We start from the raw sequence: 27,028 nt of genomic DNA on the forward strand, positions 1-27,028 counted from the left end.
GAAGATGGACACGAGTGTTCAATATCAGGTTCATGCTTAAGAGTCATACAGGGCTGCAAATATATACAGTTTATACATTTACATATGAAAAGAATGACATTAACCGATAGCAATAGCAGAACTTAACAGTTAACACAAAAAAAACTACAAGCAAAAAAATGTATCCATTCTTCATGTGATAATATACTCTCTCTTTCTCTCTCTCTGTGTTTGTGTGTGTGTGTGTGCAAGTCTACAGATCTCAACTGGTCTTTGCCAACTACAGCGTGAACAATAGCAGACTAGTTGTTGGTGGTTCAATGGCAACATTTGAACAAAAATGCACACAAATTATTCTGAGACTCCAGGGACTGGATAGGTTGACTACATTACGAAACAATGGTAGATACAAAACAAAATAGGAGATGGTAGATATAAAACAGTATTTTTTTTTTTTGGCTAATGTTTTAAAGGTATTTTCTTGCCCCTCTGTTTCAGTAAACAGGGCTGTTCCTGATGCCACAGCAAAGCACCATGCTGAAAATCATCTCGAAGATCTGAAAGAAAGAAAAAAAGGGAGTAAAATAAGGGAAAAAAGTGATACAAGCAACATCAGACGCTAGTAGAATATAACTTAACACACAGGACTCGGACAAACTCACCATGATAATAGCAACAACCAAGGCAGCAAAGCCAATCAAATAGAGCTTGTTAGAGAAAAGGTCTCTGATCTTGGTGTGACAGCTCTGAAATATGGACAAACAGGTTTTTGTCATGCTATGTGGAATGATTTGGATGCGAATTCTTCAATATGAGGGTTTACTGAGGGGAGACTTCTTACTTCAGGAATAAACATGTCTTTAGGACAGCTGTTTTTGACCCAAATATCAGCAAGTGATGAAAGGGTTCCTTTTCCACAGCAGTTAAGCTGAAATCCAGAGATGACAGTGATTAGAAATATGTCTTTAACATCTTGACTATTTTTTAGTTTGAGAGGAGTTTGAATGTGAATGTGAGGACCACTTACAGTCTCATGAAAGACCTTCAAGACAGTAACAGCAGCCTGCTTTTGCTCACTGTCTGTAGATGAATCACCTTGGTCATACACAGAGTCATAGAAATTGATCATCTCTTCGGAGATCTGGGGGAAAAAAAGTATAATTACAAATATGTAAACAGATGTTTATGTGTCAGCTTGACACAGTGTATGCATGTGTGTCAGAGAAACTGACCTTGTCTTTGTTCATGAATCCCCAGATTCCAGCAGCCACCTCACAGGCAAACAGAAGGACCAGACAGGCAAAGAACTGTGGGAGAGAAAGAGAAGCGCTGTGTACTGTATATGGTCAGGAGTCTCTCACTGAATTCTCAATTAACAATAATGTGGATTCATTCTTTAGAGAGAGATTTAAATGTTATACTTTTGATATGTGTTTGTGTGTAACTGACAAATATTCATTCAAATCAAATTCACCGTGTGACGAGTGGGGCAGGGCTTAGAGGCTTGGGAACAGATAGCCGTGGGCTTTATTTTGTGTTTTGGTTTTGTTTGTGCACGGCAGTCATCCGTGAGGGGCTGCCGTGCTGTTTTGTGTTTATTTTGTTATTAAAGTTGTATTTAAATGTCCGCTGCTTCCCGCCTCCTTCTTCCCGTGTTATAATTGGTCTTCCCTAAATGCAATAAAGTTGAAGTACCTAAATGTAAAACTATTACATTTTTACACAATTTATTAATAAGGTTCTTATTAATGAGTTAACCTATGAAAGTGTACCTTAGTTTACAATGGACACCAATAAGTATGGATTGCCAATGGCAGTAACAGTGACAGTGACATAAGCAACCAATAAGCTCAAGAAACATTTCTTGTTATTTAAATGCTTAAAAATTTAAATTTTAAAAAAACTTACTGACCTTAAACCTTTGAACTGTAGTGTAAAAATAATTATATAAAATCAAGTCATGGTACCTTAATAAGTTCAGTGAATAGCTAAAATAATTCAATTAAATCAGCCAAAAAAAAAATCTATATATTGTTTGTTTGTTCGTTTTTCATTTTTTACAGGGTGGTTTACAGTCAATGCACATCTTCCAGTTATTGTTTGGCATCATGTGATTCCAGGAGTTTGCCGAGGTCAGGATTTGTTACTCACTGTTCCGAGAAGACACTGGGATTCCTGTATGGCTCCATAGCAACCGAGGAATCCAACAAACATCATCACAGCACCGACAGCAATCAAGATGTAGACACCTACAAGAAAGAAAGCATGATGTGTGTTATCACAAAGGAAAATCCAAGATCCCTAAACAAAACTAGGATCAAAGCGTGAGCTATAAAGAGGTGCTTCATTACACTGAACATCCAAACTATATTTGACGAGTCACCCAGTCCGAATGCTTTTAAACGAGGGTGCAGTACTTCACCGGGACCAGCAGAAGGCACTATGTGCTCACTTTAATGAGGAGGTAAGTGTACAATAAGTTAAAGGACAACTGGAGAACATTTGGAAGTTTCCATTCCCTCATTCACATAAAAATGCCTCAAGTCAACAGCAAATCAGGATTCTTTTATAACATGGCGTGCACTGGTAAAAGGAAAAAAGAGAATGAAAAAAATAAGTGTTAAAGACTGTAGTTTTTTCTTAGAGAAAATGACTCTCTCTTCCTTTTCCCAGTGTTTACATCGCACAGGCTGAGTGATAACTGCTGTAAACAGAGCAACCCCTGTAGTCCTGAGGATGCAGAAGCAGTGTTGGTGTGGTGTCCAATGGCAGCGAACAAACAGACAGACAGTGAGAATAAGAACAGGAAATCTCACTCTTAAAAAAAACAGCCATCTGCACACTGAAACTGCTGTGACTGCTGTCACTCGTTCACTCTTGTGTGTTCGCTTCTGTATATTATTTTTTATCATTTTTTTGTCCCATTTTCATTTAAATATTGTTTTGTTTATTAACACTATTAGCTATTTCATTTGTTTTCTCCAGCAAAATAAAACAAAACAAAACAATGATCCAATAAACCTGTTGATTTCTTTATGATTACTTACCCAAAATCAAGAACAGTTTTGGGTTAACAATTTTTAAAAACGCATTTTCTGCACTTAACTTCTGTTTTTGGTTAATTTGCATTTCTTTTCTTTTTTTTTTTTTAGTTTGACATTTTTAGCCATGGTTTCATTTCTCCAGAAATAAATAATAAAATAATAATCCAAGTTGACTAACTATTCTAAAAAACTGCTTCTCTTGTCAGTCACTCCATGGACATACCGCACAAGTCGCTGTGATTTTGCCAAGTAAGACATGTTCCTGGACCAACATCTTCTGATGATCCTGGATCAACATTATTTTCCAAAAATATCAATTTAACCCAGTCCCTACCCCTAAACCTAACCCTACCCATAATATATCAGAATCAGAATCAGAATCAGAATCAGAATGAGCTTTATTGCCAGGTATGTACACATACGAGGAATTTGTTTTCGTGACAGAAGCTCCGCAGTACAACAGAATGACAGCGACAGAACATAAAACACATAATAAAAGAATAAAAAATACAAATAAGTAGATAGTGAATAACAATATACAAATGACAATTGTAGGCAAGTATATTACAAAATGAAGTTATGTATGTACATATATATTGTGTGCAAAATTTAAGTGTATACTAAGTATGTGTGTTAGATAAATAAAGTGTGTGTGTATATAAATATAAAGTGTAGTGTGTCCGCCGTTATTATAAGCTGTTCATAAGATGGATTGCCTGAGGGAAGAAACTGGTCCTGTGTCTGGTCGTTCTAGTGCTCAGTGCTCTGTAGCGTCGACCAGATGGCAACAGTTCAAAGAGGGAGTGTGCTGGATGTGAGGGGTCCAGAGTGATTTTGACAGCCCTTTTTCTCACTCTGGATAAGTACAGTTCTTGAATAGATGGGAGGGTTGAATCGATGATTCGCTCAGCAGTCCGGACTACCCTCTGTAGTCTTCTGAGGTCAGATTTAGAAGCTGAGCTGAACCAGACAGTTACTGAAGTGCAGAGGATGGATTCAATGATGGTGGAGTAGAACTGTTTCAGCAGCTCCTGTGGCAGGTTAAACTTCCTCAGCTGGCGGAGAAAGTACAACCTCTGCTGGGCCTTTTTCACAATGGAGTCAATGTGAATGTCCCACTTCAGGTCCTGAGAGATAGTGGTGCCCAGGAACCTGAATGACTCCACTGCAGTCACAGGGCTGTTCATGATGGTGAGTGGGGGGAGTGCAGGGGGTTCCACTGTTTTGAGGGTGTTAAGCTCCAGGTTGTTGAGACTGCACCAGACAGCCAGCTCTTTTACCTCCTGTCTGTAAGCAGACTCGTCACCGTCCTGAATGAGGCCGATGAGTGTGGTGTCATCTGCAAACTTCAGGAGCTTGACAGAGAGGTCCTTAGACGTGCAATCGTTGGTGTACAGGGAGAAGAGCAGTGGGGAGAGAACGCACCCCTGGGGAGCTCCGGTGCTGATTGTACGGGTGCTGGATGTGTATTTTCCCAGCCTCACTAGCTGCTGCCTGTCTGTCAGGAAGCTGTTGATCCACTGACAGACTGAGGTGGGCACGGAGAGCTGATTTAGTTTGGGCAGGAGGAGGTTTGGGATGATCGTGTTGAAGGCCGAGCTGAAGTCCACAAACAGGATCCTCACATAAGTCCCCGGTCTGTCTAGGTGTTGCAGAACATAATGCAGTCCAATGTTTACTGCATCGTCCACAGACCTGTTTGCTCTGTAGGCAAACTGAAGAGGATCCAGCAAGGGCCCAGTGATGTCCTTCAGGTGGCCCAGCACCAGTTTTTCAAATGACTTCATGACTACAGACGTTAGAGCCACAGGCCTGTAGTCATTTAGTCCTGTAATTTTGGGTTTCTTAGGGATGGGGATGATGGTGGAACGTTTGAGGCATGAAGGGACTTCGCACAGCTCCAGCGATCTGTTGAAGATCTGTGTGAAGATGGGGGCCAGCTGGTCAGCACAGGATTTCAGACAGGCTGGTGTAACACAATCTGGGCCTGGTGCTTTTTTCCTTTTCTGCTTCCGGAAGACCTGGCGCACCGCATCCTCGCTGATCTGAATTGCAGGTGTGGGGGAGAGGGGGGATGCAGGAGGTGAGAATGGTGAGAGTGCTTGATTGGAGAGGTGTTCAGGATGGGTTGCAGGAGCTGTTAATGGTGTGAACGGTAGTTTGGAGAGGCATTCCGGGCTGGTTGCAGGAGTTGTGAAGGGTGTGAATGGTTGTGTGGGGAGGCGTTCAGGGCAGGTGATGGGTGTTCTTTCAAACCTGCAGTAAAACTCGTTCAGATCGTCTGCCAGTCGTTGATTGTCTACGGTGCTGGGGGGTGGTGTCTTGTAATTGGTGATCTTCTTTAGACTTTTCCACACTGATGCGGAGTCGTTGGAAGTGAACTGAGTCCTTATTTTTTCAGAATAATTCCTCTTTGCCACTTTGATCTCCTTTTCCAATGTGTATTTAGCCTGTTTATACAAGACATTGTCCCCCTTCACGTAAGCATCTTCTTTGGCCTGACGGAGCTGTCTGAGTTTTGCAGTGAACCACGGTTTGTCATTATTGTAAATTAGTTGAGTCTTTGTAGGAATACACATATCCTCACAGAAACTGATATATGATGTTACGGTCTCTGTGAGTTCATCCAGATCGGTGGTAGCAGCTTCAAAAACACTCCAATCAGTGAGGTCAAAACAAGATTGTAAATCCTGCTCTGCTTCATTAGTCCATCTTTTTACAGTCCTTGATACAGGTTTAGCTGATTTTAGTTTCTGCCTGTAGGACGGTATTAGATGAATCAGACAGTGATCAGAACGTCCCAAAGCTGCTCGTGGAACAGAGTGAAATGCATCCTTTATTGTGGTGTAACAGTGATCCAATATATTACTGTCTCTTGTGGGACAAGTAACATGCTGTCTGTATTTTGGCAGTTCACGGGACAGATTGGCTTTATTAAAGTCCCCGAGAATGATTAAAACAGAGTCCGGGTGTTGTTGTTCTGTCTCTGTGATCTGATCAGCGAGTTTCTGTAAAGCTGAGCTCACATGCGCTTGCGGATGGATGTAAACACTGACCAGAATGAACGAATGAAACTCCCGCGGCGAATAGAACGGCTTGCAGTTAATGAAGAGTGTTTCGAGATTTGAGCAGCACGTCTTCTTTAACACAGTTACATCTGTACACCACCGTTCATTGATGTAAAAGCATGTCCCGCCACCACGCGATTTCCCCGTTGATTCTGTGTCACGATCCGCTCTAAACAGCTGAAAACCCGGCAGATGGAGCGCGCTGTCCGGTATGGTGTCATTCAGCCAGGTTTCCGTGAAACACAGAGCAGCAGAGTGTGTGAAATCCTTATTTGTCCGAGAAAGCAGAAGGAGTTCGTCCGTTTTGTTGGGTAGAGAGCGGAGATTTGCCAGATGGATGCTAGGCAACGGCGTTCGAAATCCCCGCTTCCTGAGTCTGACGAGCGCTCCCGCTCGCTTCCCCCGTCTGCGCGTCCTAAAGCGCTTGATCAGCGCCGCCGCTCCTCCGATAACAACGTTCAGTAAAACGTCTGAATAATTGAAATCCGGTAAAATATCCTGTGGTGTGTTCTGCCGAATGTTCAGCAGTTCTTCCCTGGTGAAACTGATGGCAGGAATATAACTAAAGACAGGACAAACTAACAAAAACATATGCGGAGCTCGTCACGGAGGCAGCCATCCTTTATCGGCGCCAGACGAAAGTCACCCACTAAAGTCAGTGGGAAATGATAGCTGATTAACAAGAGTGTAGAAGCACTGATTTTAATCCTAAAACAGATATTTCTTGAAAAGTTATATCTCAATTCTGATTGGTTGATTGGAATGTCGTTCCAGTATTAACAAGGATGTTGATCCAGGAACATGTTGTACTTAACGAAATCATGCTCACCATACAGCACACACCTTTTTTATTCTACAGAACCCGTTGTTTCCCTACCCAAAATCAAACCATTTACAAGTAGAACAGTACATAATTACTACTGCAGTGTTAATGTCTGCATGCTTATGATATTGTATTTATATTGTAGGCATGCTAAAAATAACTTTTCAGCATCACTGATGTAAAATCACTTTAATTCCTTGCTCTGGGAGTCTTCGTTTCTCCATATCTTCTTCAAATTCACTTGATCTTGTCCATCCAGCCCTCTCTATCACACTCCGGCCTTCATAAAGACACACCCAGGGCACTTCCAACTCTAATGCTGCTGGTGACACAAACTCATTCTCCAAAGCATAATTACATTTTGTTTTTAAAACATCTAAATGTACTGATGTCATTTACTGACTGTGTCCATTCCCTTGCAAGAGAATAATAATAAATAAATTAAAATCAATGCAGTGTGGGAGGGGACTGACCGAGTCCTGGTTCCATTTACTTAATTGCGGTGGGTAAGGAGCTAAAGGAACTGCCACAGAGCCATTTTTCAGTATGACAGGCCTGAATGGAGTGCTACGATGTGAATAGCATACTAAACAGCTGCATAATACTCACCACTCTCCCGCTCACACACTTTCACTTTTTCTTTAAACAAGCCACTTCTTTTTGCTTCTACTATTGACTAGCTGAGAAGAGTGTAACAAGTTCAAGACGTTAGAGAAGTTTAAAAATAACTGATTTGAATAAGCAGAAGATTGTAAGGATATTTGTAGGCCAGGTGCTTCCTGATGAGCGTCTTATGACACAATAGCACTGAAGAGACCCCTGAATCGAGGAACGGGCTCCACTGTCTGCATCTCTGTCTGAGTGCAAGTGAGTCTCGGAAAGAGTATTTGAATTCATGTGTGAGTGCAAAGAAAGTTGCCAGATGCAGCTGCTATTTTCGCTAATTCGAAGAGCAGACATCTGGGTCTTGGCCAGTGAAAGAGGGACTGAGAGAGAGAAAGAGAGAGAGAGAGCTGGGCATGTCACATGAGGAAACGAGCAAAGAAAAAAAAGACATTAGGTAAAAAAAGACAGGAAAATATGATGTAGAACAACACGAAAAGGAGGACTGTGAACAAAATAGTATGAGATGATTGAGACAAAGGTGGTAAGGAAAGGAAGTGAAAAAATGCGGATCTTGTTTAGACCATTTTCAGGGGAAAAATTAAGTCATTTCAATGTCAATATAACACAATCAGGAATTTCAACCAAAAATGGAAAAAAAATAAAATAATTCACAATGGGTTTAAGTTGGTCACATGGATTCATCACGTTGACTAGAAGAAAGCTGCTTGGTTTCAAAGGGACTTTTGTGTGAGCTGTGCTTCATACATCACAGCACTATTGACAATAGACAGTTCAGTCTTTTTACCCCCAAAATTTGCAGAAATCCACACCATAAGGAATTTCAGATGAGAGCACAACATTTCCCAATGAGTTCCAACTGTTCACGTGGATCGAACCATCAGAAAGCTGCTTGGTTTGAAACTAATTTCTGTGTTAGCTATCCACTACACATCGCCGCACTATTGACACCTGAAATTTTGCTAAAGTGACTTCACCTCAAGTGTGTAAATGGAATAGGAAAGTCAGGGCACATCCTGCAAACTTTAAGCACAAACAGATGATGCCAGACTTCAGAGTTGAACCACAATAGAAGTAACGTAGACTAAACATGTTCCGTACACTTTTCGCAATTCACCACATGCTAGTGACCACTCCTCCGTTGTTGAAAGACAGTGGGCGCACCTAACAAACTTACTCAAATCTTGCTGAAACAAACAGCGGATGGGTCTCTGTCTAGAGGGAGACATAAGAATGACACAGATATATAGTTTATCTATGACCTGGAATTGTTTATTCAGCAATCGGCGATAAAACATCACCTATACGGAACATCGTTTTGTAGGGAACATGTTTAGTCTGTGTTAATACTGAGAGGAAAAGCTGCAGTGAGAGAAAGAGTGAGCGAGAGAGAGAGAGAGGGAGGGAAGGTGGGTGGCATGTTCTCAGACAGCAGGCAGAGTTGTAGTTGGAGGAGGGGTGCTGGGATGTGTGAGCAGATATTCCTCTATTTTTTTTTCTTCTCAAGAGACTGTTTTCTATAACTTGTGTCCTTTGAACACACAGCGACATCTTTGCTTTTGAAGGTCCAAACATGTACATTTGATTTGGTCTATTGTGTCTACACCGAGTGGCATCCTCCCGCTCGCTCTCGTGAAACCAACACGGAACCCAGACAGCAAGCAATTTCATTGCGCACACACCAACCTCTTTCTCTACTTATTTCTCTACTAATGCTTAAACATCAATCATGAATTGCGATGTTATTTTTTAAATGTATTTAATACTACAGAATCAACCAACATTTATTAGGCTACACTAATAAATGTGATTTTAAGGGTTGAATTAAGTGGAAATAGCTCCTTATGGAAACAATTGCATGTTAGCACGTTAAAGGCCTGTGGCTAGTATAGTTTTGATAATGACTTCCTTTTCCTGTTTTCCTTATCAATATTGCCTTTTTTCTGATGATGCTGCCAGCTCCTTTTCCTCTCAGTCATCAGTATTGACTCAGTCTCACAAAGATGTGATATAATCAGGACCTTTGTGTAGGGCTGCGCGATAAATCGCATGCAAACGTTTCCGCCAAAATAAAACCTGAGAAGAAGCGAGATTAAAAGTTAGTATTGTAATTTTACTACTGTTCTGTAAAATACAGTAAAAAGTATCATTATAATAATGATACTTATCATTACAACAGCTCTGTTAATACATTTATTATAACATTCACACATAGCATTCAAATTAGGATCTGTAATGTTTTCTAACGTTTTAAACAAAGTCTCTTCTCAGCAAGGCTGCTTTTAATTGTACAGTAAAAATACCTGCCTCATCAAAGAAGGGGTCAAGTTAAGTTCTATAAAAAACCGTGTTTGGTATTCAGTCCAGTGTTGATGGTACGATATCCAGAAACTATGACAGTAACTACTACAGTACAAGGAGAAAGTTGGTACTCTCCTTTCACAAAAGAAAAAATTAAATCTTTGTTTGAACATGTCAGAAAGTAACAGCCCAAAACTGCATTCTTAAGATATAACATTAAAATGTGAAGAAACATGACAATCCGATGACAGAGAATATTGAGAAACACAAAGGGCCATGTCACAATACTTCAGGGTCACTTCATAAGAAGGAAATGTGGTGTTTGCTCAGCTTCGACCTTACGAATACTGCAAAACAAGCCATTCTTATGGAAAAGCAAAGCATTAGAACAATTAATACTAACTTGAAATTATTTTTTGGTCTGTATGTCTGAAAAGAACTGAAGATAAATACACAAATGTAATTATTTATTTTATCTTTCTATTATTTCTTTCATTTTGTTGAAAATAAATGCCTTTCCGATGAAATACGAGATTTGAAAAGGGAGAAAAGAAAGTTAGGCAAAAGGCAGATTTGAACTCAGGCTGATCACTTCAAAACAACATTCAAAAAATCAACACTGATCTACTGGAGCATTCCACATTTCAAAATTTACAAAGGCACACTCCTGCTTTTTCCTTATGATAATTAAAACAGGAATTAATGTAAATAAACATTATTAACGTCAACAGCCAAAGTTTAACAGGATTATGAATGTAACTACCTGAAAGAGATGCAATAGCTTCATCTTGGGCTTTTTTACTTGTTCTTTTCTCTGTGCCAGACTACTGATGTCTTTTTTCCAGACATACCGTAGCTTTTCATTGGGATCATTTGCAGTCAGCCGCAAACATGAGGAGAGAGAGGCGATGCGGGAATGTCGTGTCACATGTGCTTATTAGCCTACTGTAATCACCGTAAAATGATTTTTTTTAAATAGCCTAATTATGTATATATATATATATATATATATATATACATACATACACACATTATATATATTTCATATTTATGAATATGCATATGGTAATATGAATAGAACAAAAGTTTATTAAGTTTAGTATGTCTGTAGCTGTCTATTAAGCAAGAGCATACTGAAGAAAATTGCATTCGTTTTGCATTCCAAAGAAGGCTATACAACATACCCACTGCTTTTGAAAAAAAAAAAGTAAAAAAGAAAAAGAATAACATGTTTCTTCCATTCATTCCAAAGATATACAGTGGTTTTAAATATATATTTGGTCCCACTTTATATTAGGTGGCCTTAACTACTATGTACTTACATAAAATAATAAGTACAATGTACTTATTGTGTTCACATTGTATTGTAAAACACTTTTGCTGCTATTGAGGTGGGATAGGGGTAAGGTCAGGGAGAGGGTTGGAGGTATGGGTAAGTTTAAGGGTGGATTGAGGTGTAAAGTATGGGTCAACAGTGTAATTATAAATGTAATTACAGAAATTAAATACAGATGTAATTACATGTAGTTTTTTTTTTTTAAATATAAGTACAATGTAAAAACATGTATGTACACAATAAGTACATTGTACTAAATTATTAATTAAAATGTAAGTACATAGTAGTTAAGGCCACTTAATATAAAGTGGGTCCATATATTTTTTTTATAAATACTGGAAAATATAAAAATATGTACACTACCATTCAAAAGTGTGGAATTGTAGGATTGTTTTTATGTTTTTGAAAGAAGTCTCACCAAGGCTGCTTTTATTTGTATTATTATTATTATTGTGAAATATTACTACAGTTAAAACAAACAGCTGTTTATTAATTTAATGTATTAACATTGTATTCATGTGTATGAATGCATTCATGTGATGGCAAAACTTATTTCCAGCAGCCATTACTCACTTTCCAGTGTCACATGATCCTTCAGAAATCTTTGTTATATGCTGATTTGGTGCTAAAGAAACATTTATTTCATGTTGGAAACAATTCTTAATAATTTTGTGGTAAAACAAACAAACAAACAAAACAAAACAAAAAAAAAAAAACATTTTAAATGGTAGTGTATTACTTTGCTTGTGTATTGCTTGAGTTATCAGTGTAAAACAGAACTGGCACTGCAGAAAATTCCTTATTGTTGAGCCTTATGAACAGTTGGTAATGTTGTGGACCCAGTCAGGAAGTACAGCTAGAAGAAAGACCAATGGCAATGGCATTAATATCACATTTGTTTGAGTCCTGAATCCAGTCTTATCCGAACCCTAGTGTTTAAGTACAGCAGCAGTCACTCATCTAATTTAGTTGCTATGGATACATCCCTCCCCTGCCATAATGGAAAATTGAGTCACCCGCGCCAGCTCCATTCCCCTTCACACTCCGCAGAAGGCACTTTCAAGGAAATGCTAACCTGACCACACACCACCATGAGGCTTACACAGTGGCTGATTACTCAAGAAAAGATGAGATAAGGGGAAGACGCTCAAATGTTTGTACAACAAAAACAATTATGAGTCTTTGGATATTTTTAGTCACAGAGTTTATGTTCACCTGAAGTGGTTTCTAAAACATAATCATGAGAGGTAAATATCACAACAATGATTTACAGAAATGGATGATTGACTATTTAATATTTATGAGTGCTTATTCTTTAATCTCATACTACAGTATACATAGCTATAAGATTAAGTGATGATCTTTTAAAGAGACTAGTAAAGCAAGCACAATTCTATTCAGTGCAAAAAGCTTCCCCTCCTGGAGCCGTCTACCGCTGATGGACTTGTGTTTTCTCACATTACACTCCATAAAGAGCAAGGCAGGGTGTGTACAGCTGCTGGCTGCAGGCCATTTCCTCACATTAAGATGTTGAGAGCTCTAATGTTTCATCTGCAGCTCCTTACATGGCATCTTTGCACTTTGCAGACAGACAATAGATCACAGTACACTTGTTCTGTATCAACCTGAGTTCTAAACTGTATTCTGTCATTCATCATTTGCATTGCGTCATTCCCTTACATCTCTTTTTCGCTATTCTGCCAAGTGCATGTCATATCATGGTAAACAACTCTTGAATTGGCCGTTTCTGTGGGTTTGCTTTCCGATCTAATACCTTATAGAAAAAAATCAGCTGTATTTTTGTTTTCTGACAGTTTTCTTTATTAGGCTGCCACATGTTAGGATACCCCCTCCGCCCCGGACAACTGCCACTCCCACGGTGCTTGAGCCCTCAGCTGTTCTCAGACATCACGCAGGTCACCCCCTGGGCTTTTATAATAGGGGCTGTGTCTCACTGAAGCACTAGAGCTTGATGGTCAAAAGGTTAAGGCCCTTATATAATAATAACAAAAAAAAAATCTTTTTTTTCTTATGGGGTTAAAATAATTTTGAAATACCTGAGCAGCAGATTTAGGGACCAACATGGAAAGTTTGCTTTGGCAAGCTGTTCTGAACTCTTGAAAAATTTGATGGATTTTGTTTAATATTATGCCACAACATTTCTTCTAAAAATAAAGAAAACTGACATCTTGAAAAAAATTATAATAATAATCTGAAATGTAAAGTTTTGTTTTGTATCTGTATCTGTATATTTTCCTGCTAATATTCAAACTAAAAACTGATATTTTTAATTATTAGCCTATTATATTTTTATGAATTAAGAAAATGTTAGTTTTACAAATTCCACCAAGGCTGCATTCATTAGATCGAAAGATATTATTTTAAAATAATTTACAATGCTAATATATTCTAATACACTGATTTGGTGCTAAAGAAACATTTCTTATTTTTAGAAATGTTTAAAACCGTCGTACTGCTTAATATTTTTGTGAATTATTTTTTTCGGGATTGTTTGATAAATACAAATCTTTTGTGACATCAATGTATGTGGCTTAGGAGGAGCACGGAGGTCAAGAGGATTAACATAAAATAGTATTTTATAAGACATAAACTCACACATAGCATGGAGGGTAGACATCAACAATACCAGACACTGAACTGAGGACAGGAAACACTATTTATGAGCATGACAGATGAGGGGATGACGAGACACACCTGTGATCAATAGAACTAAATGGGGACACCTGGAGTCAAAAAAAACCTACATGAGGAAAAAAAACACACACAAAACACGGGACAGAGTCTGAAACATATAATTATTTTGTGAGAAAAGTATATATTTGAAACTATTCGAAAAACTTTTTTTTTTAACTGAATGCTATTCATGATTGAGGACTCAAGCTCTCACTCCCCTGGACTTAAACATGAGTCAGTAATAAAATTGACACAAAGGTGGAAATGGGGTGGTGAAGGGATGCCTACAGAATTGTCACTGGGGTGAGTTAAGCAGCCATTTATGCATGCTTATTCATGCATCGTGACTGGCAGGATTAGACAAAAATGCTACTCCCAAACCTTTGTTTAAAGCTCCTATAAACTAAAATTATCAAAATGAGTTTCAAATGAAATGAAACACAAATATTTAGTTTCAAGCAACCCAGTGAGGGGTGTTAGCACCTATATTCACTTATACATACAAGATGTACATGCACTTAAACACACAGTTAGTCACATCTGTAACCAACTAGCCTTAAATGTTCAGGAAATACTTAACACGACTCACTGGGAATTTCACATTTTCCAAACCCTAAGCAGGGCCGCATGTATTAAACTCCTCCCTTTAGCACACATAGCTGCAAAAATATCTCCAACTGAGCAAAACAGAGATAATATTCTGCATTCCAGAAGAAAGAAAGTGAGTGTGTTTATGTGTATGATGGGGGTAGGGGATTGGGAAAGAGAACATACAGAACAAACCCTGTGTAATTGTGGCTCTTAATCTAGATTTTCCTGTTTCCATTAGTTATATGCTCATTAACAAATATGTTGAAAATACTACAGTAGGTTTCACTTTTGGATGAGTATGAGCCATGTGTTCTCCATAAAGCAGGCAAGGTGATCTAGCTGGCAAGCCGTAAAGACCGATGGATAAGAGAGGAAAGGGGAAAGCTACAGGGAGGTTTTTTAACAGCCTGAGAAAACAGCCATCTGTTCTAAAATGAGCAAAGCTGTTTTTATACAAGGCATTTATGCATATTGCAACAAAACATCAGAATGGTGACCGCCTAGTCTATTTACTCATCAGTGCCTCATTTACGAAATGCTTTTAAGTCATACATGTACTTTAATGTGGCAAACAATATTTATATTATTAATTTTAAATATTAGAGTATATTTTTATTCTGTATATTTTTCATTGAATGTTGCATTTTAAAAAATACCAGCTCAAAGCTGGTAAACAACGGCCTACTACATGACTCAGCTAAGTCAAGCCAGCCTTGGTGGTGCCATATTTAAATCAGCAAAACTTGCAATAACAATAATAATAAGCACAATGTTTACATTTACAAAGCGTTAAAAGTTCTCTAGAAAATGATCTAATAGAAATGTCAAAAGATGAATAAACTATTCCTTTAAATACTTTTTTTTTCAACACTTTTGCTATAGATACGAGAAATCGCTCTTGAAATAAAGGTCCAGTAAGGTCTTATAATAGCTTTGACATGAACTGGAGAATTGTTTACCCACTTGTTAACCTCTGTTCCTTGACAGGGACAAGTCCTTCCTGAATAAACAAAATGCTTTTAGCAGTCACCATCAGAAACAGCCCACTTGTGCATCTGTAAGAGCCCTTGACACTAACTTTCTTATCTCACAAATGTCCAAGTGATCCATCCATTGGAAGTCAACTGATCTTTAGATTTGTATTTGGAAAATCACTTGTCATAAATCACTAGGAAGAAACTGAACCATCTATATGGTTGTGAAAACCACTTTTATACCCTTAAAAAAAAAAATGCAAAACCATCAGCTAGTCCAATAGTTAACATTTCTTCTGTTATGTGGTTCAACTGACTTCCCTTGTGGGTGAAATGACAAAATTAATTTGGGTGTAGTCACTACTGGTTAAAATGCTGCTCACCAACACAGTTATCCAGTGAGCTAAATATTTATTGAGCAAAATTTTTCTTTCTTTATTTTTATCATTTTATTTCCTTTAACCCTCTGAGCTCTAAAGGTATTTTTGGGGCCTGGAGAAGTTTTGTCATGCCCTGACATTTGTGCTTTTTTCAGTTGGTTATAAACATCTAAATGGCTAAAGTCTAATCTCACTGTAATCAGAAGACACTGGGCTATACTAATATGTGAGCAGCATGTATGTATATTATTGTGTTTTTGAGAAGAAAAAAAAAAGTTATGCGTGGTAAGTGAAAAACGAAAAAAGTTAAATCACTTGAATAAGGCTATAAAACACATCCAGAAATTATGTGAGAATCATCTTGTTTACTCACTCACAGAAAACAAAATATTGATCTAAATTTTCTAAGACACTTTTTGTGTAGAAAGGGTCTATGCGAGTAGGCATCAACTATCATGAATATCATTGTGATTTACACCTGAGAAGACAAAGGCCCACATAATGAGCTGCATAATGAGCCTTTCAGTCAGGTTTGTGACTGAGAGGGAAGAGTTACAAGAAAGATTGTGAGGACAAAATAAATGTATAGATTTTTATGTTTGTAGTTTATTAAGAATATATTTAATTATCCCACAAAATATACACTTGTGAGAGAAGTTAAACAGTTTATTCGGAACAATCAAAGCTGAATTTTTAGCATCATTGCTCCAGTCACACACTGATTTTATAAAAAAAAAAAAAAAAAAAAAAAAAAAAAAAGTGTAAAAGAGCTGAGAATATTTTTTCAGTTTTTTTTTTTTTTTGATAAATTGAAAGAACAGCATTGTTCGTTACATTTGTTACACTTACATTTATTTGTTACATTAATATTATTTACATCAAGCTTTTGAATGGTATAGTGCATATTGTTATTAAAACTTCATAATGTTTCACTTGATTATACATTTAGTCAGGAATTATAGTTTGGAAACATTATGTGAAACCTAATACAAGTATATAAATAAATAAAAAGAGACTTAGGGCCCCTAAGTCACATAAGTTCACATATCGCACCTAAAAACATGTGGAAAACACTAGGCGCACCACTTTCTCCTTCTTTCCAAAGCGTTCGGGCAGTTGCGCTCCTGAGGCATCTGCCGTTGCTAAGCATCCATGACCTGCTCTCTCCATGAAGACATGGAAATTTCAGCAAAGGATAAATGGATTGCAGCACTAAAAATAGCTTTAAGTAGCTCTGCTACTAAATTTATTTCAAAATGGCAATCCATACAGCTATGATCAGCTGTTCCTTCATTTTGGCTGAGCTTTCAATGTTGTTACGGGAAAGGATGAAGCTCATTGGTTAGTTCTTGTCACATCACCTGCGGTGCCAGCGGCATTCTGAAAAGTTGAGATGTTTTTAACTCAACGTGGTGCGGACGTGCCTGGAAAAAACGAGTGCGCCGCACCGCGTGCGTGTCGCAAACGTGCCGCTTCCATTATGAGCACACATACCATGAACCTACATTGGAAATAACCAACTTGAGTGCGCAAAAGACGCGATATGTGAACGACCCCTTACTCATGTTTATCATCACATGTTCTTGGGGTGAATTATGTCTTATTCCTCTCATCGCAAAGCAAAAAGTAAAATAAAAAAACTTGTCGCTGCTTTGTTTTCTGTTGTATGGGCGTATTCAAGCCGCGTGCTTCAGTGAAACATTATATTCTCAATAGCGCCCATAGTTCAGCCTGTGGGCATGATCACATTAGAAGATAATGAAGGGAGACGTGAAAAACGGATATCGCGTTGTTTTCATATGGATTACTTTATCGCGGAATATTTGTTTTCAGTAGCTCTTGTTTAGTTTAAAAGTAACCATGTCAAGCTTTCTATAGATATATCTCTCATGTCTCTTCGTTGAGTATTCACAGAGTTACAGTTCATTTTAATGACGTGTTTGTAAATAAAGATCAGCGCAGACAAAGGCTGCAGACAGCACACCTTGTTTGTTATCTTTATTTTATAAATGCACAAAGTTCTGTTGTTATTATGTCTGTATACAAAAAAGTACACCTTTTACAGATTCAATTGATGTATTTCTCTCATCTGTACGATCAAAACTGAAAGTGTAATTTAAGTTCTTTTCAGGGTTATCAGGAGAAAATGCCTCATAATGTGTATACGCGTTAATCGACTCCAGAGGGTTAACACACATACTGCATACATGTAGTAAAAAGGATCTTTGTGCCACTTAAAAACAAAGAAAATAAAAAGAAATTATGCAATAGGAATCACTAAGCAAGAGCAGCATTTGTGTTTAACACCACTGTGTTTATTCTTAGCGGCAGTGTGTCTGTTCACTCACTGAAAATACTGAAACTAGTGATAGAAAAAAAAGAAACTGAAATCAGTAATTCAATTTAGGTACTAGGTGATAAATTAAACAAGTCCTTGTAAAGTTCATTGGCAACTAGCTGCCTGCCTCTCAATATTTCAGCTGAACAAATTTTATATACTGCTTTTGCATCATTTATAGTCTAAACAGAGTGTGACAATGATTTCAGCACTCCAAAACTATTTATCCAAAACTTTAAAATATTTTTTTTTCTTTCTTCTCCAATGTTTTCAGTTATCAAAATTTCAGCTAATTAGAACTGCTTATAAATCATGTGTGCCACCCAGAGTTAAAACTGAGAACACACAATTAATCCCGGGTAAAGAAATGTGTTCAGATTATTCATACGAGACTTTGATAAAGTCAAGCCACTTCATGTGACCACATAAAGTGGTAGGATTTCAGACTGGGTTGGGAGACTGAGGAATGAAAGATGGAAAATAAATGAGACTCAATGAGAAAAGAGGATAATAATGGGAAATGGAGAAACTGATCTCTTACTGATGTAGAAGGTTCTGGGTGCTTCTTCGCCCTCATACTTCAGTTCCAGAAGACTGCTTGTTTTATTGTCATGACGAAGCCAGAGGGAAACCCCCAAGATTACACAACCAGCCAGCTATAAAAAAAAAAAAAACAGAGAGAGAGAAAGAAATGCTTTTAACACATTTGGTCACACTGTTATTAATGGCGCAAACGAAACCAGCAAGTTTTTAAGCTTTCACATATTTTGACAAATTTCTTCCTCATCTTGACTCTTAAAGTGGTGTGTGGATGCATTTTGTCAGTCTCCTTGCATCTATTTCTTGTAGTCTGCTTATTTTCCATTCAACAAAGAGAAAGCGAGACACATTCTATGAGGTGGGGGAGGGAGGGATCTTGTTACCCCATCTAGAGGCCCATAGTGCTGAGAGATAAGAATATCAAAACATCACTGTACACCACAACGGTATGGTCGAGTCCGCTTTCCTCTTCACATGGCTCACAGTGATGAGAAATCAGTTGAGCGAGCCTCATAAACACATGGCACATTTACGGGAAAGGGTGCTCACAGACTTTTGTGGCTAGGGGGAGTGAAAGATAGAAAAAGGGGGAAAAGGAAAGAGGGTGAAGTGGGAAAGTTTGGGGTGGGGGAGGGGTGGGTTATCTGGCTTTATTTATACGGCTTTATTTACAGTGAATTCACTGTCAAATCAGACAAGAGCTGGGTCCTGTGATAGCAGCTGGATCTCGTCAGGAATGCGCAGGCTCTGTGGAGAAATGCAGTGCACAGATAAAGAGCACTAGTGACCGCAAAGAACCTGGTGGGTGCCGTTAGAAGCAATAGAGATCTGGCTACACTGCACAGCGGAAAGTATACCGGAAATGTGAGACAGAGCCAAGACCATTAGTAGGAATACTAGGATGGGCAAAATGCTCAGCTCTGGCTGTGAAAACAAAGAACTTGTACATACTTCCTTTCCATTCTCTCGTTCTGTTCCTTCTTTTATTCAATAATCCAACCCGCCCACCTGTTCTACAGTACATCTGTGAACAGCTGAATTGCCACAGCTATTCACCCCAGGTCAAACTAAAAGGCATTAGTCGGTGCGGATCTTACACCCCACATTCCCCATAAAGGATCATGAGAGAAGCACTAAGCACTTTCTCTTCTGTCTAAATGTTTTTTCCCATGGTTATTAGTCTTTCACACCTGTTCATGTAAAAAGAAACCACAGCACTCTTCTACACAATAAAGACAGAGGATTTTGAGCATTTATAACAATTGTTAACAGTAGGGATTGGTATTGTTAAGATTTTAATGGTTTTACTACTCTTACCAATTCTGCTTATTGATCCGATACTTTAATGATACTCTTATCTTTATTTTTTGTTATATACATATATATTTGTAAATGACAGATCATTTTGCTGGATAAATCCCTTATTCCTCAGCTGGAATCATGCAGCATCATGCACTGAAACTGCAATTTGGACCTTCAGCCTGTTGGCTATCATTTAAGTCCATTACATGGAGAAAAATCCTGGAATGTTTTCCTCAAAAACCTTAATGTCTTTGCAACTGAAGAAAGAAAGACAAGAACATCTGAATGACAAGGGGGTGAGTAAATTATCAGGAAATGTTTATTCTGGAAGAGAACTACTTCCTTTAATTTGCCTAATCTTGTGCATTAGCATGCTGGATATTGTGTGTGGCAGTTTATCTATAAACGATTTCTGAGAAAGGAACCTTCTCTCCAGTTAAACAGGGGAGAAAACTCTTTTCCACAGAGAGTAGAAGAGTGAGAGAAAGAGTTCCTTCCATTTCTCTTACTGTCTTTCTCACTCTCTCCAAAGGCTAGTTAGGCCCATTCCAGAGCTCAGGCAGCCTGCTGCTTAGCAACTAAGTAAACAGAGGGCCAGCCAAAGGGAGAGGTTTGGAAATGATGCTTCTTGGAGAAGCTCTGTCACTTCCAGCAACCTGTCCTCAGTGGATTCCACATTACATATTTTCACTCATAATGAGTTCGGGAATATCTGAGTAAACAGAGATCCCTCTAAACATCAGAGTTTCCAACTGACCAGAGGTGTCAGGGGAAGTTATAACCAGAATAAGCCATAATTCTTGTGGGGCCATAATTCCATACGTTAACTGAATTTATGTAGGAAAAAGCAGGAAATGCAATTTATTTTGCAGAGCCAAACACAATGATTCATGTAATAATAATCTATTTGTCTTACAGGATATTTGGCCCTATTACAATCTATTACAGAAAATAATATGGAAATCCACGCTAATGCTTTTAAATAAAAGCTTTTAAATAAAACTCTGCATGTAATAACCTAGAACACTGTCTAAGACTCGATGGCTCCTCTGTCGATTCTTCATCTTTAGTAAGGAACCTAGGTGGGCTACTTGATAGCAATCTTTTCTTTGAAAGCCACATTTCTAGCATTTGTAAAACTGCATTTTTCCATCTCAAAAAATGTAACTAAATTATGACCTATGCTCTCAGTTTAAAATGCTCTCAACGTTAATGCGTTCATGACCTCAAGGTCAGATTATTGCAATGCTTTATTGGGTGGTTGTTCTGCACGATTAATAAATTCAAAATTTTCCTACTAGAACCAGGATGACCATATTAGCCCGGTCCTGTCAACACTGCATTGGCTCCCTATCAAACATTGTATAGATTTTAAAATCTTACTTATAAAGCCCTGAATGGTTTAGCACCTCAGTATTTGAGCGAGCTCTACAGTGCATTACAGTCCTCCATGCCCACTGGACTTCTCAAAACTATGGCAATTTGATAATACCTAGAATATCAAAATCAGATATTCAGATATCAGATATACTTCAGATATACTTAGCTCCCAAACTCTGGAATAACCTACCTAACATTGTTTGGGAGGCAGACATTTAAATCTAGATTAAAGAACCATCTCTTTAACCTGGCTTTCACATAACACACTAACACATTTCTAATATTAAAATCCATTAAAGGATTTGTAGGCTGCATTCATTAAGAAACCCGGAACCAAGAACACTTCCCATAACACAATTTATTTGCTACATCTTTAGAAGAATGGCATCTACGCTAATATTAGTATCTCTTATTCTGAGGTCACTATAGCCACCAGATCCAGTGCGTATCAAGATCAGATGGTCACTGCAGTCACCCAGATCCAGTACGTATCTAGAGAGAGGACCCCTACAGCCCTGAATGTCATTGGAGACCAGGACAACTAGATAAACCCCAGAGACAGATCCATAGTCAAGAACTAGTCTCCTAGACGGCCACCGGGACAAGACCACAGGAAACAGATGATTCTTCTGCACAGTCTGACTTTGCTGCAGCCTGGAATTGAACTGCTGGTTTCGTCTGGTCAGAGGACAAATTAGTTGGGGACACTTCATTTCCAGAGATATCGTCAACTTGATTGAAAAGATACTATTAAAACTGAACTGATCTGGATGATGACATCACTCAATTCAATGATGAACTGCCTTTTCCATTATTGACACACTATTTTCCTTTTTAATGCTGTTCAGTTGCTTTGACACAATCACAACTTTTTTTTTGTCATTTTGTTGTGAATTTTAAAAACAATAAATGGCCTATTTAGACAGAAAAAGCATAGACAGTGACTAATCAATCATTGCAGAACTGACACTCACAAAATGCTTGGAGATAAAAGGCTGCAGGTTAAAACGGTTGTATGAACAGCAAGCTAAAAAAAACATTTTAGCAGAGTCCAAATAGCTGATCCTAAATTGGCATTGAAACTGAAATTGCAATCTTTCATATTTTATTTTCTATTGTGACTTCTAGGTGAAAAAGCTTCTCACATTTGAAAAAAATAGATGTGATTAGATTTTATCTACTGGGAAAGGATTGGGTAGTTTGATTTATGCTTTTGGAAGACATTTTTCCAAAGTGACGTAGAATAACTGAGAATCAAACCAATGGCTTTAGTGTTGCTCTAGTGTTTGAGTTACGCACTGAGATGATCATCTTCACCACAAATGTACTAAAATGGGGTTTTAATCGTTTAAACTTGATTACATACAGTACAAGTGTATCAGCTGTAGCACGTGTTTTCAGGGAACATAAGACTTTTTTACATAAAACTAATTACATATGTCAATGATCTAGGTCTCATGCTTTAATTATCTGTAGTCTGGTCAACAGCATTTTTTTTAATTTGATTTATCCATTTACTAGGAATAATTACTATACACAGCCAAATACCATATTAATAAACCATACATCATTAGTTTTAGTAACCATTTTGCTTATAAGCCATATAGTAGCTCTAAAAATAAACATAAAGCTATTTAACTATGGACCATAAAGCATTCCTCTGATCAGCTTGATCTTGAAGTAGTAGATTTATTAAAGATTTTTTCTTTATTACAATTTACTCCATTTCTAGATTACTTATCACAGGAAGGCAGCTATAAACAATTTTTTCCTCCTTTATAAGTTAGTTGCCAAGGTAAAACCACTTGAGGCCAAGGCCTTGACAGAGTATACAAAAAATATTTTGGGCCATGTTGCTTAATATTTCCTGCAACATGAAGAAATTAGCATCCACCCTCTCACACACAATTCTCCTTATCTCACACACAGTTATCAGCCTGTGTAAGTTAACTTAAAATCAGAGGCCCCTTCTCATACTTCTCCCTCCTGTTGCCAGCAGTATGGTGCGGCTTCTATTTTTGGCTCATGACCCAGTGTGAGGTGGTTGTAGAATACTTGGCATGTCAAAGCATGAGGCTAAGAAGTAGAAGGCCCAGACCTTCTGTCAAACCCCGCACCCACAAAGTAATGTCAAACTCATCCTATGGGCTTGGCAATGGACTCTTAGATCTAACACCCTCTTAATAAGTATTTTCGACCACCATCTCTCTGGGTCAGTTCTCAAAGCAAAATTCCTCAAGGTAGTAAACCCTCACGCTGTTTTGCCATGTTCATTTACACATGAGGGGTCTCACCTCCTGTTGGGCCTTTAGAGAAATCATCATGGGTATTAAACCTATTAGCCAGCGGGAAAATAACCCTCTGGTTTATGGTGAAGTTGGTTTCTTGTTTCGCCACAAGGTTCATATTGGCTTTAACAGTTAGTGTCTCAATGTGCCTAACAGCCCGTTCACGTCAAAGATAACTGTATTTGCATACACATCAACGGACAATCTGTTTATTCTAATGCACACTGTTGACAGGTTGTCCACCGCTTTAAATGCTCAAGCGTGATCAAGCTGATTTTAAAGTCAGGTGGACTCATAACCGGCTGTCAATGTTTTTATCATTTATCAGCTGGGAAAAATTGTTCTGGAAGTGATTTTAACAATGTCGATCATATGTGCCGTTATCGTTATAGCTGTGGTTTTGATAGTTTATTATAAGCATGAGCTTTAGTTATGTTGTCTGTTGCTTTAAATGCTCAAGGATTTTTAATATTGGGTGAAAAAAAAAACATTATTAAAGTTATTCCAGCAATATTCTTCCACTGAGTCATTACTGTTGAAGCTTAGGAGTGGACTTATCAAATCTCATAGAAATAGAATGATTATTAAAACTTTATGTACATAAGATGCATCCGAAATCGCTAACTTCCCTACTAGGTGAAAAACTGTATGTGAGGTGAGTAGTAGTATGTCAAATTAATAGTATAAAAAAAAACAGTAGGTGAAAAGTACCCGGATGACCTACTTCTTCTGCCTGGATTCTGAAGTGTACATTCGATGGACACTTTACTATCCCATGAGGCCATGGGAGAAGATTTATGAATGATAGTGAAGTGACGCAACTGACACAGGATTGTTAAAGTCTCTTTAAGACAAATCATGTCACACTGCGGCCATCTTTGCTGCAAGTGCAGCTCTTATCTCTTTGAATGGGGAAACATCATATTCTCCAAAACTGTTCACCAAGCTTAAGATTAAAATTCATATTTGAAATCACCAATGAAATCTGACAACAACTGTCTCATAAATGTTGTTTCTTTTACTCATTTAGGGTTAAAAAAAAACTAATTTATCAGGCTAGACCAGCCAGTGCACATGCGCAGTCCTTAGCGCACATCTCAGAATGCTGATTATTTCTAAAGCAACCGGGACTACTTTCGGCAGCAGCAGTGACGCTCTGACATTACCAGCTAAAGATTGGCTCTTTCACTCAGAAGGAGGGGCTTCGTTCTATAGAGCGGCCATATAGAGCTTTGTATTTTTCCCCATTCAAAACTCTACGAGTGACACGTCTTAGGTATTCTAAATGCTGTGGCCCAATTCGCATATTATCCATCCTGAATAGTATTCGAAATTAGAATTAGTATGTCCAAAACTGTAGTATGTTGAAATGAGTATGTGAGAGATTCCCAGATGGTTTAGTCAGTAGTTGAAGTGCAGATCCTTGCACAGTCTAAAAGCTACAGTAATATTGCCCACAAAACATTGTGTGGTGGACAAGTAAACAATAACAACTACAAACACACATAAAAAGTGTTAAAAAAAAACAAAAAACTAAAGGATGGCAGATATATGAGACAGGTGGACAGGTAGAGAAAGTGATTTGAGTAATAAATAATATCTAACCTGTTGAAAAAATATTTATTTTATTTCCTCGTTAAATTTAATCTGCAGCAACATTGTGAACATTTTTTTAAAGAAACATTTGGTCATTAACTTTAAATGCATTATGTATATAAGCAGAGTTCTTGGCATGATAGACCTGCGACTGGCATTTCAACGTGCCTCTTCTTTCATATCCAATACGGTTGGAAATTAAATTAAACTAAATATTGATAATGTTAACTTTGACAAGATGATTGACAGGGCAGTTTAAATGGTGACAGGACCACGTAACTAAGCAACACAGCGTCCATTAAAGACACAGTAATGACAAAGTAGTATGTCTGATAAGCTTTCATACTATTCTGCTTCATACTCAAGTACAGTTTTTCTTCACCAAATTAGTACATACTTTTAGGGCATACTATAAGTAGGCAAATTGGGACGCAGCAAGTCTTTGGGATTGGTCATGTGACAGACAGTAACAACATGGCGGATATAGTACGTCCCAATTTAATTCATACTACCCATATTCATACTATATACAAGGTACTTAATGGCCGTGAATTACATTTTCAATGTAGTACTCAGACACGATTTGCTTAGTTTTAGCACTTATCATTATCATTTAGACTCATGCTGTGATACTTTCTTAGGCAATTATCTGTGCAGTTACGCAATGCTCTTTTCATTTCTTTAGTATAGAAATCACCTACCAAGAGACTAATTTGTAAACGGAAAAATGTGACCTGATTATCAACCAGATTTTGTGGATACACTGTAAATGTTTTACCAACAATTTAGACAGAATGTGCTGTAGATAAGACAAACTGGAACACAGTAAATTACACTTCTAAAGAAACCCGTCATAACTGATATCTAGCTAGACTGTTTATTTAGAGTAACGTTAACAAGGGCGTAGATTTTCTTTTGACATTGGTGGGGACATAAACCCAAGTAAATAACCCGCAACAATGAAATTAAATGAGATGTAATTAAATCTTGTTGGTGGACGCCTCGCCCCTCGTCTGTTATTTTCGCTTTTGAGGTCTTTTCGCTTTGAAGCTGTGCTTCGTCTTTATCGTTTTGTCTTAGCGATTCTTTAATAGTACCATCTACATAAAACGTCTGTATTTAAAAAAAAAAAAAAGATTTGCGGTGAATTAGTCATAGTAGAAATTAAAGGGGCATCTTCGTGTCTGTCATCAGAGACGCAGGTTAGTTTCCAGTTCATAACAGCTGAAAACATCAAGGCTAAACAAATCCTCTTAGTAAGAGACCAGTGGCGGTTTCTCAGGCCACACGTAGGACCATCGCAAAAATGAATGTCTACTTACCCAGAAGAAGAAATTGAAGAAGAAGAGCAAGTATTTGATGCATTTCGTGCAACCTTCCACACCCATGGTGTCGGTTTCTGAAGGATGTTTTAAAGCCGGTTGACGAGGATTGTCTCGATGAAGCAGCCGTTATGCAGCGCTCGCGCAGACTGAACTCCAATCCCCGTCTGTGTTGCTGCTGCTTTGATTCCGTCGACTTGAAAAAAAAAAAAAAAAAAATGGGGCAACACCCAGTTTCCTCCCCCTTAGAGAGTCCCCCTAAACACTACCGAATAACAACATATACCGTACACAAATATTAATTATTAATTAAGTAGTGAGAAGATTACATACTCGTTCAAAAATAAATTAGCTGCCTTTAATTCACAAATAGGCTATCGCAAAACCTCATAATTCATCCCAAATATTTCTGAACAGTTTGATCTGTCCCATTATTTACAAATTCGTA

The 27,028-nt window shown here is 37.9% G+C and overlaps 1 protein-coding gene across 1 annotated transcript; it reads right to left on the bottom strand.

Moving 5' to 3' along the window:
• Nucleotides 1-26,818, bottom strand: LOC113051568 (CD81 protein). Its single transcript, XM_026215448.1, has 8 exons — nucleotides 26,581-26,818; nucleotides 18,694-18,808; nucleotides 2,131-2,228; nucleotides 1,212-1,286; nucleotides 1,007-1,120; nucleotides 821-907; nucleotides 642-725; nucleotides 1-536 (listed from the first exon to the last, which is right to left on the bottom strand). The coding sequence occupies exons 1-8, from the start codon at nucleotides 26,644-26,646 to the stop codon at nucleotides 474-476; spliced, it is 702 nt and encodes a 233-aa protein (XP_026071233.1). The 5' UTR covers nucleotides 26,647-26,818; the 3' UTR covers nucleotides 1-473.
• Between the last annotated feature and the right edge of the window lie 210 nt (nucleotides 26,819-27,028).

The sequence above is a fragment of the Carassius auratus genome, chromosome 32, assembly GCF_003368295.1.
Source record: "Carassius auratus strain Wakin chromosome 32, ASM336829v1, whole genome shotgun sequence".
Lineage (NCBI taxonomy): Eukaryota > Metazoa > Chordata > Actinopteri > Cypriniformes > Cyprinidae > Carassius > Carassius auratus.

Excerpts from the sequence above, each read along its gene's own strand:
- LOC113051568 (XM_026215448.1), bottom strand. The coding sequence starts at position 26,646 with ATGGGTGTGGAAGGTTGCACGAAATGCATCAAATACTTGCTCTTCTTC. Across the intron at positions 908-1,006 it reads TGAAGGTCTTTCATGAGACT|CTTAACTGCTGTGGAAAAGG; the intron begins GTAAGTGGTCCT and ends TCTGGATTTCAG. Across the intron at positions 726-820 it reads AAGACATGTTTATTCCTGAA|AGCTGTCACACCAAGATCAG; the intron begins GTAAGAAGTCTC and ends TCCATATTTCAG.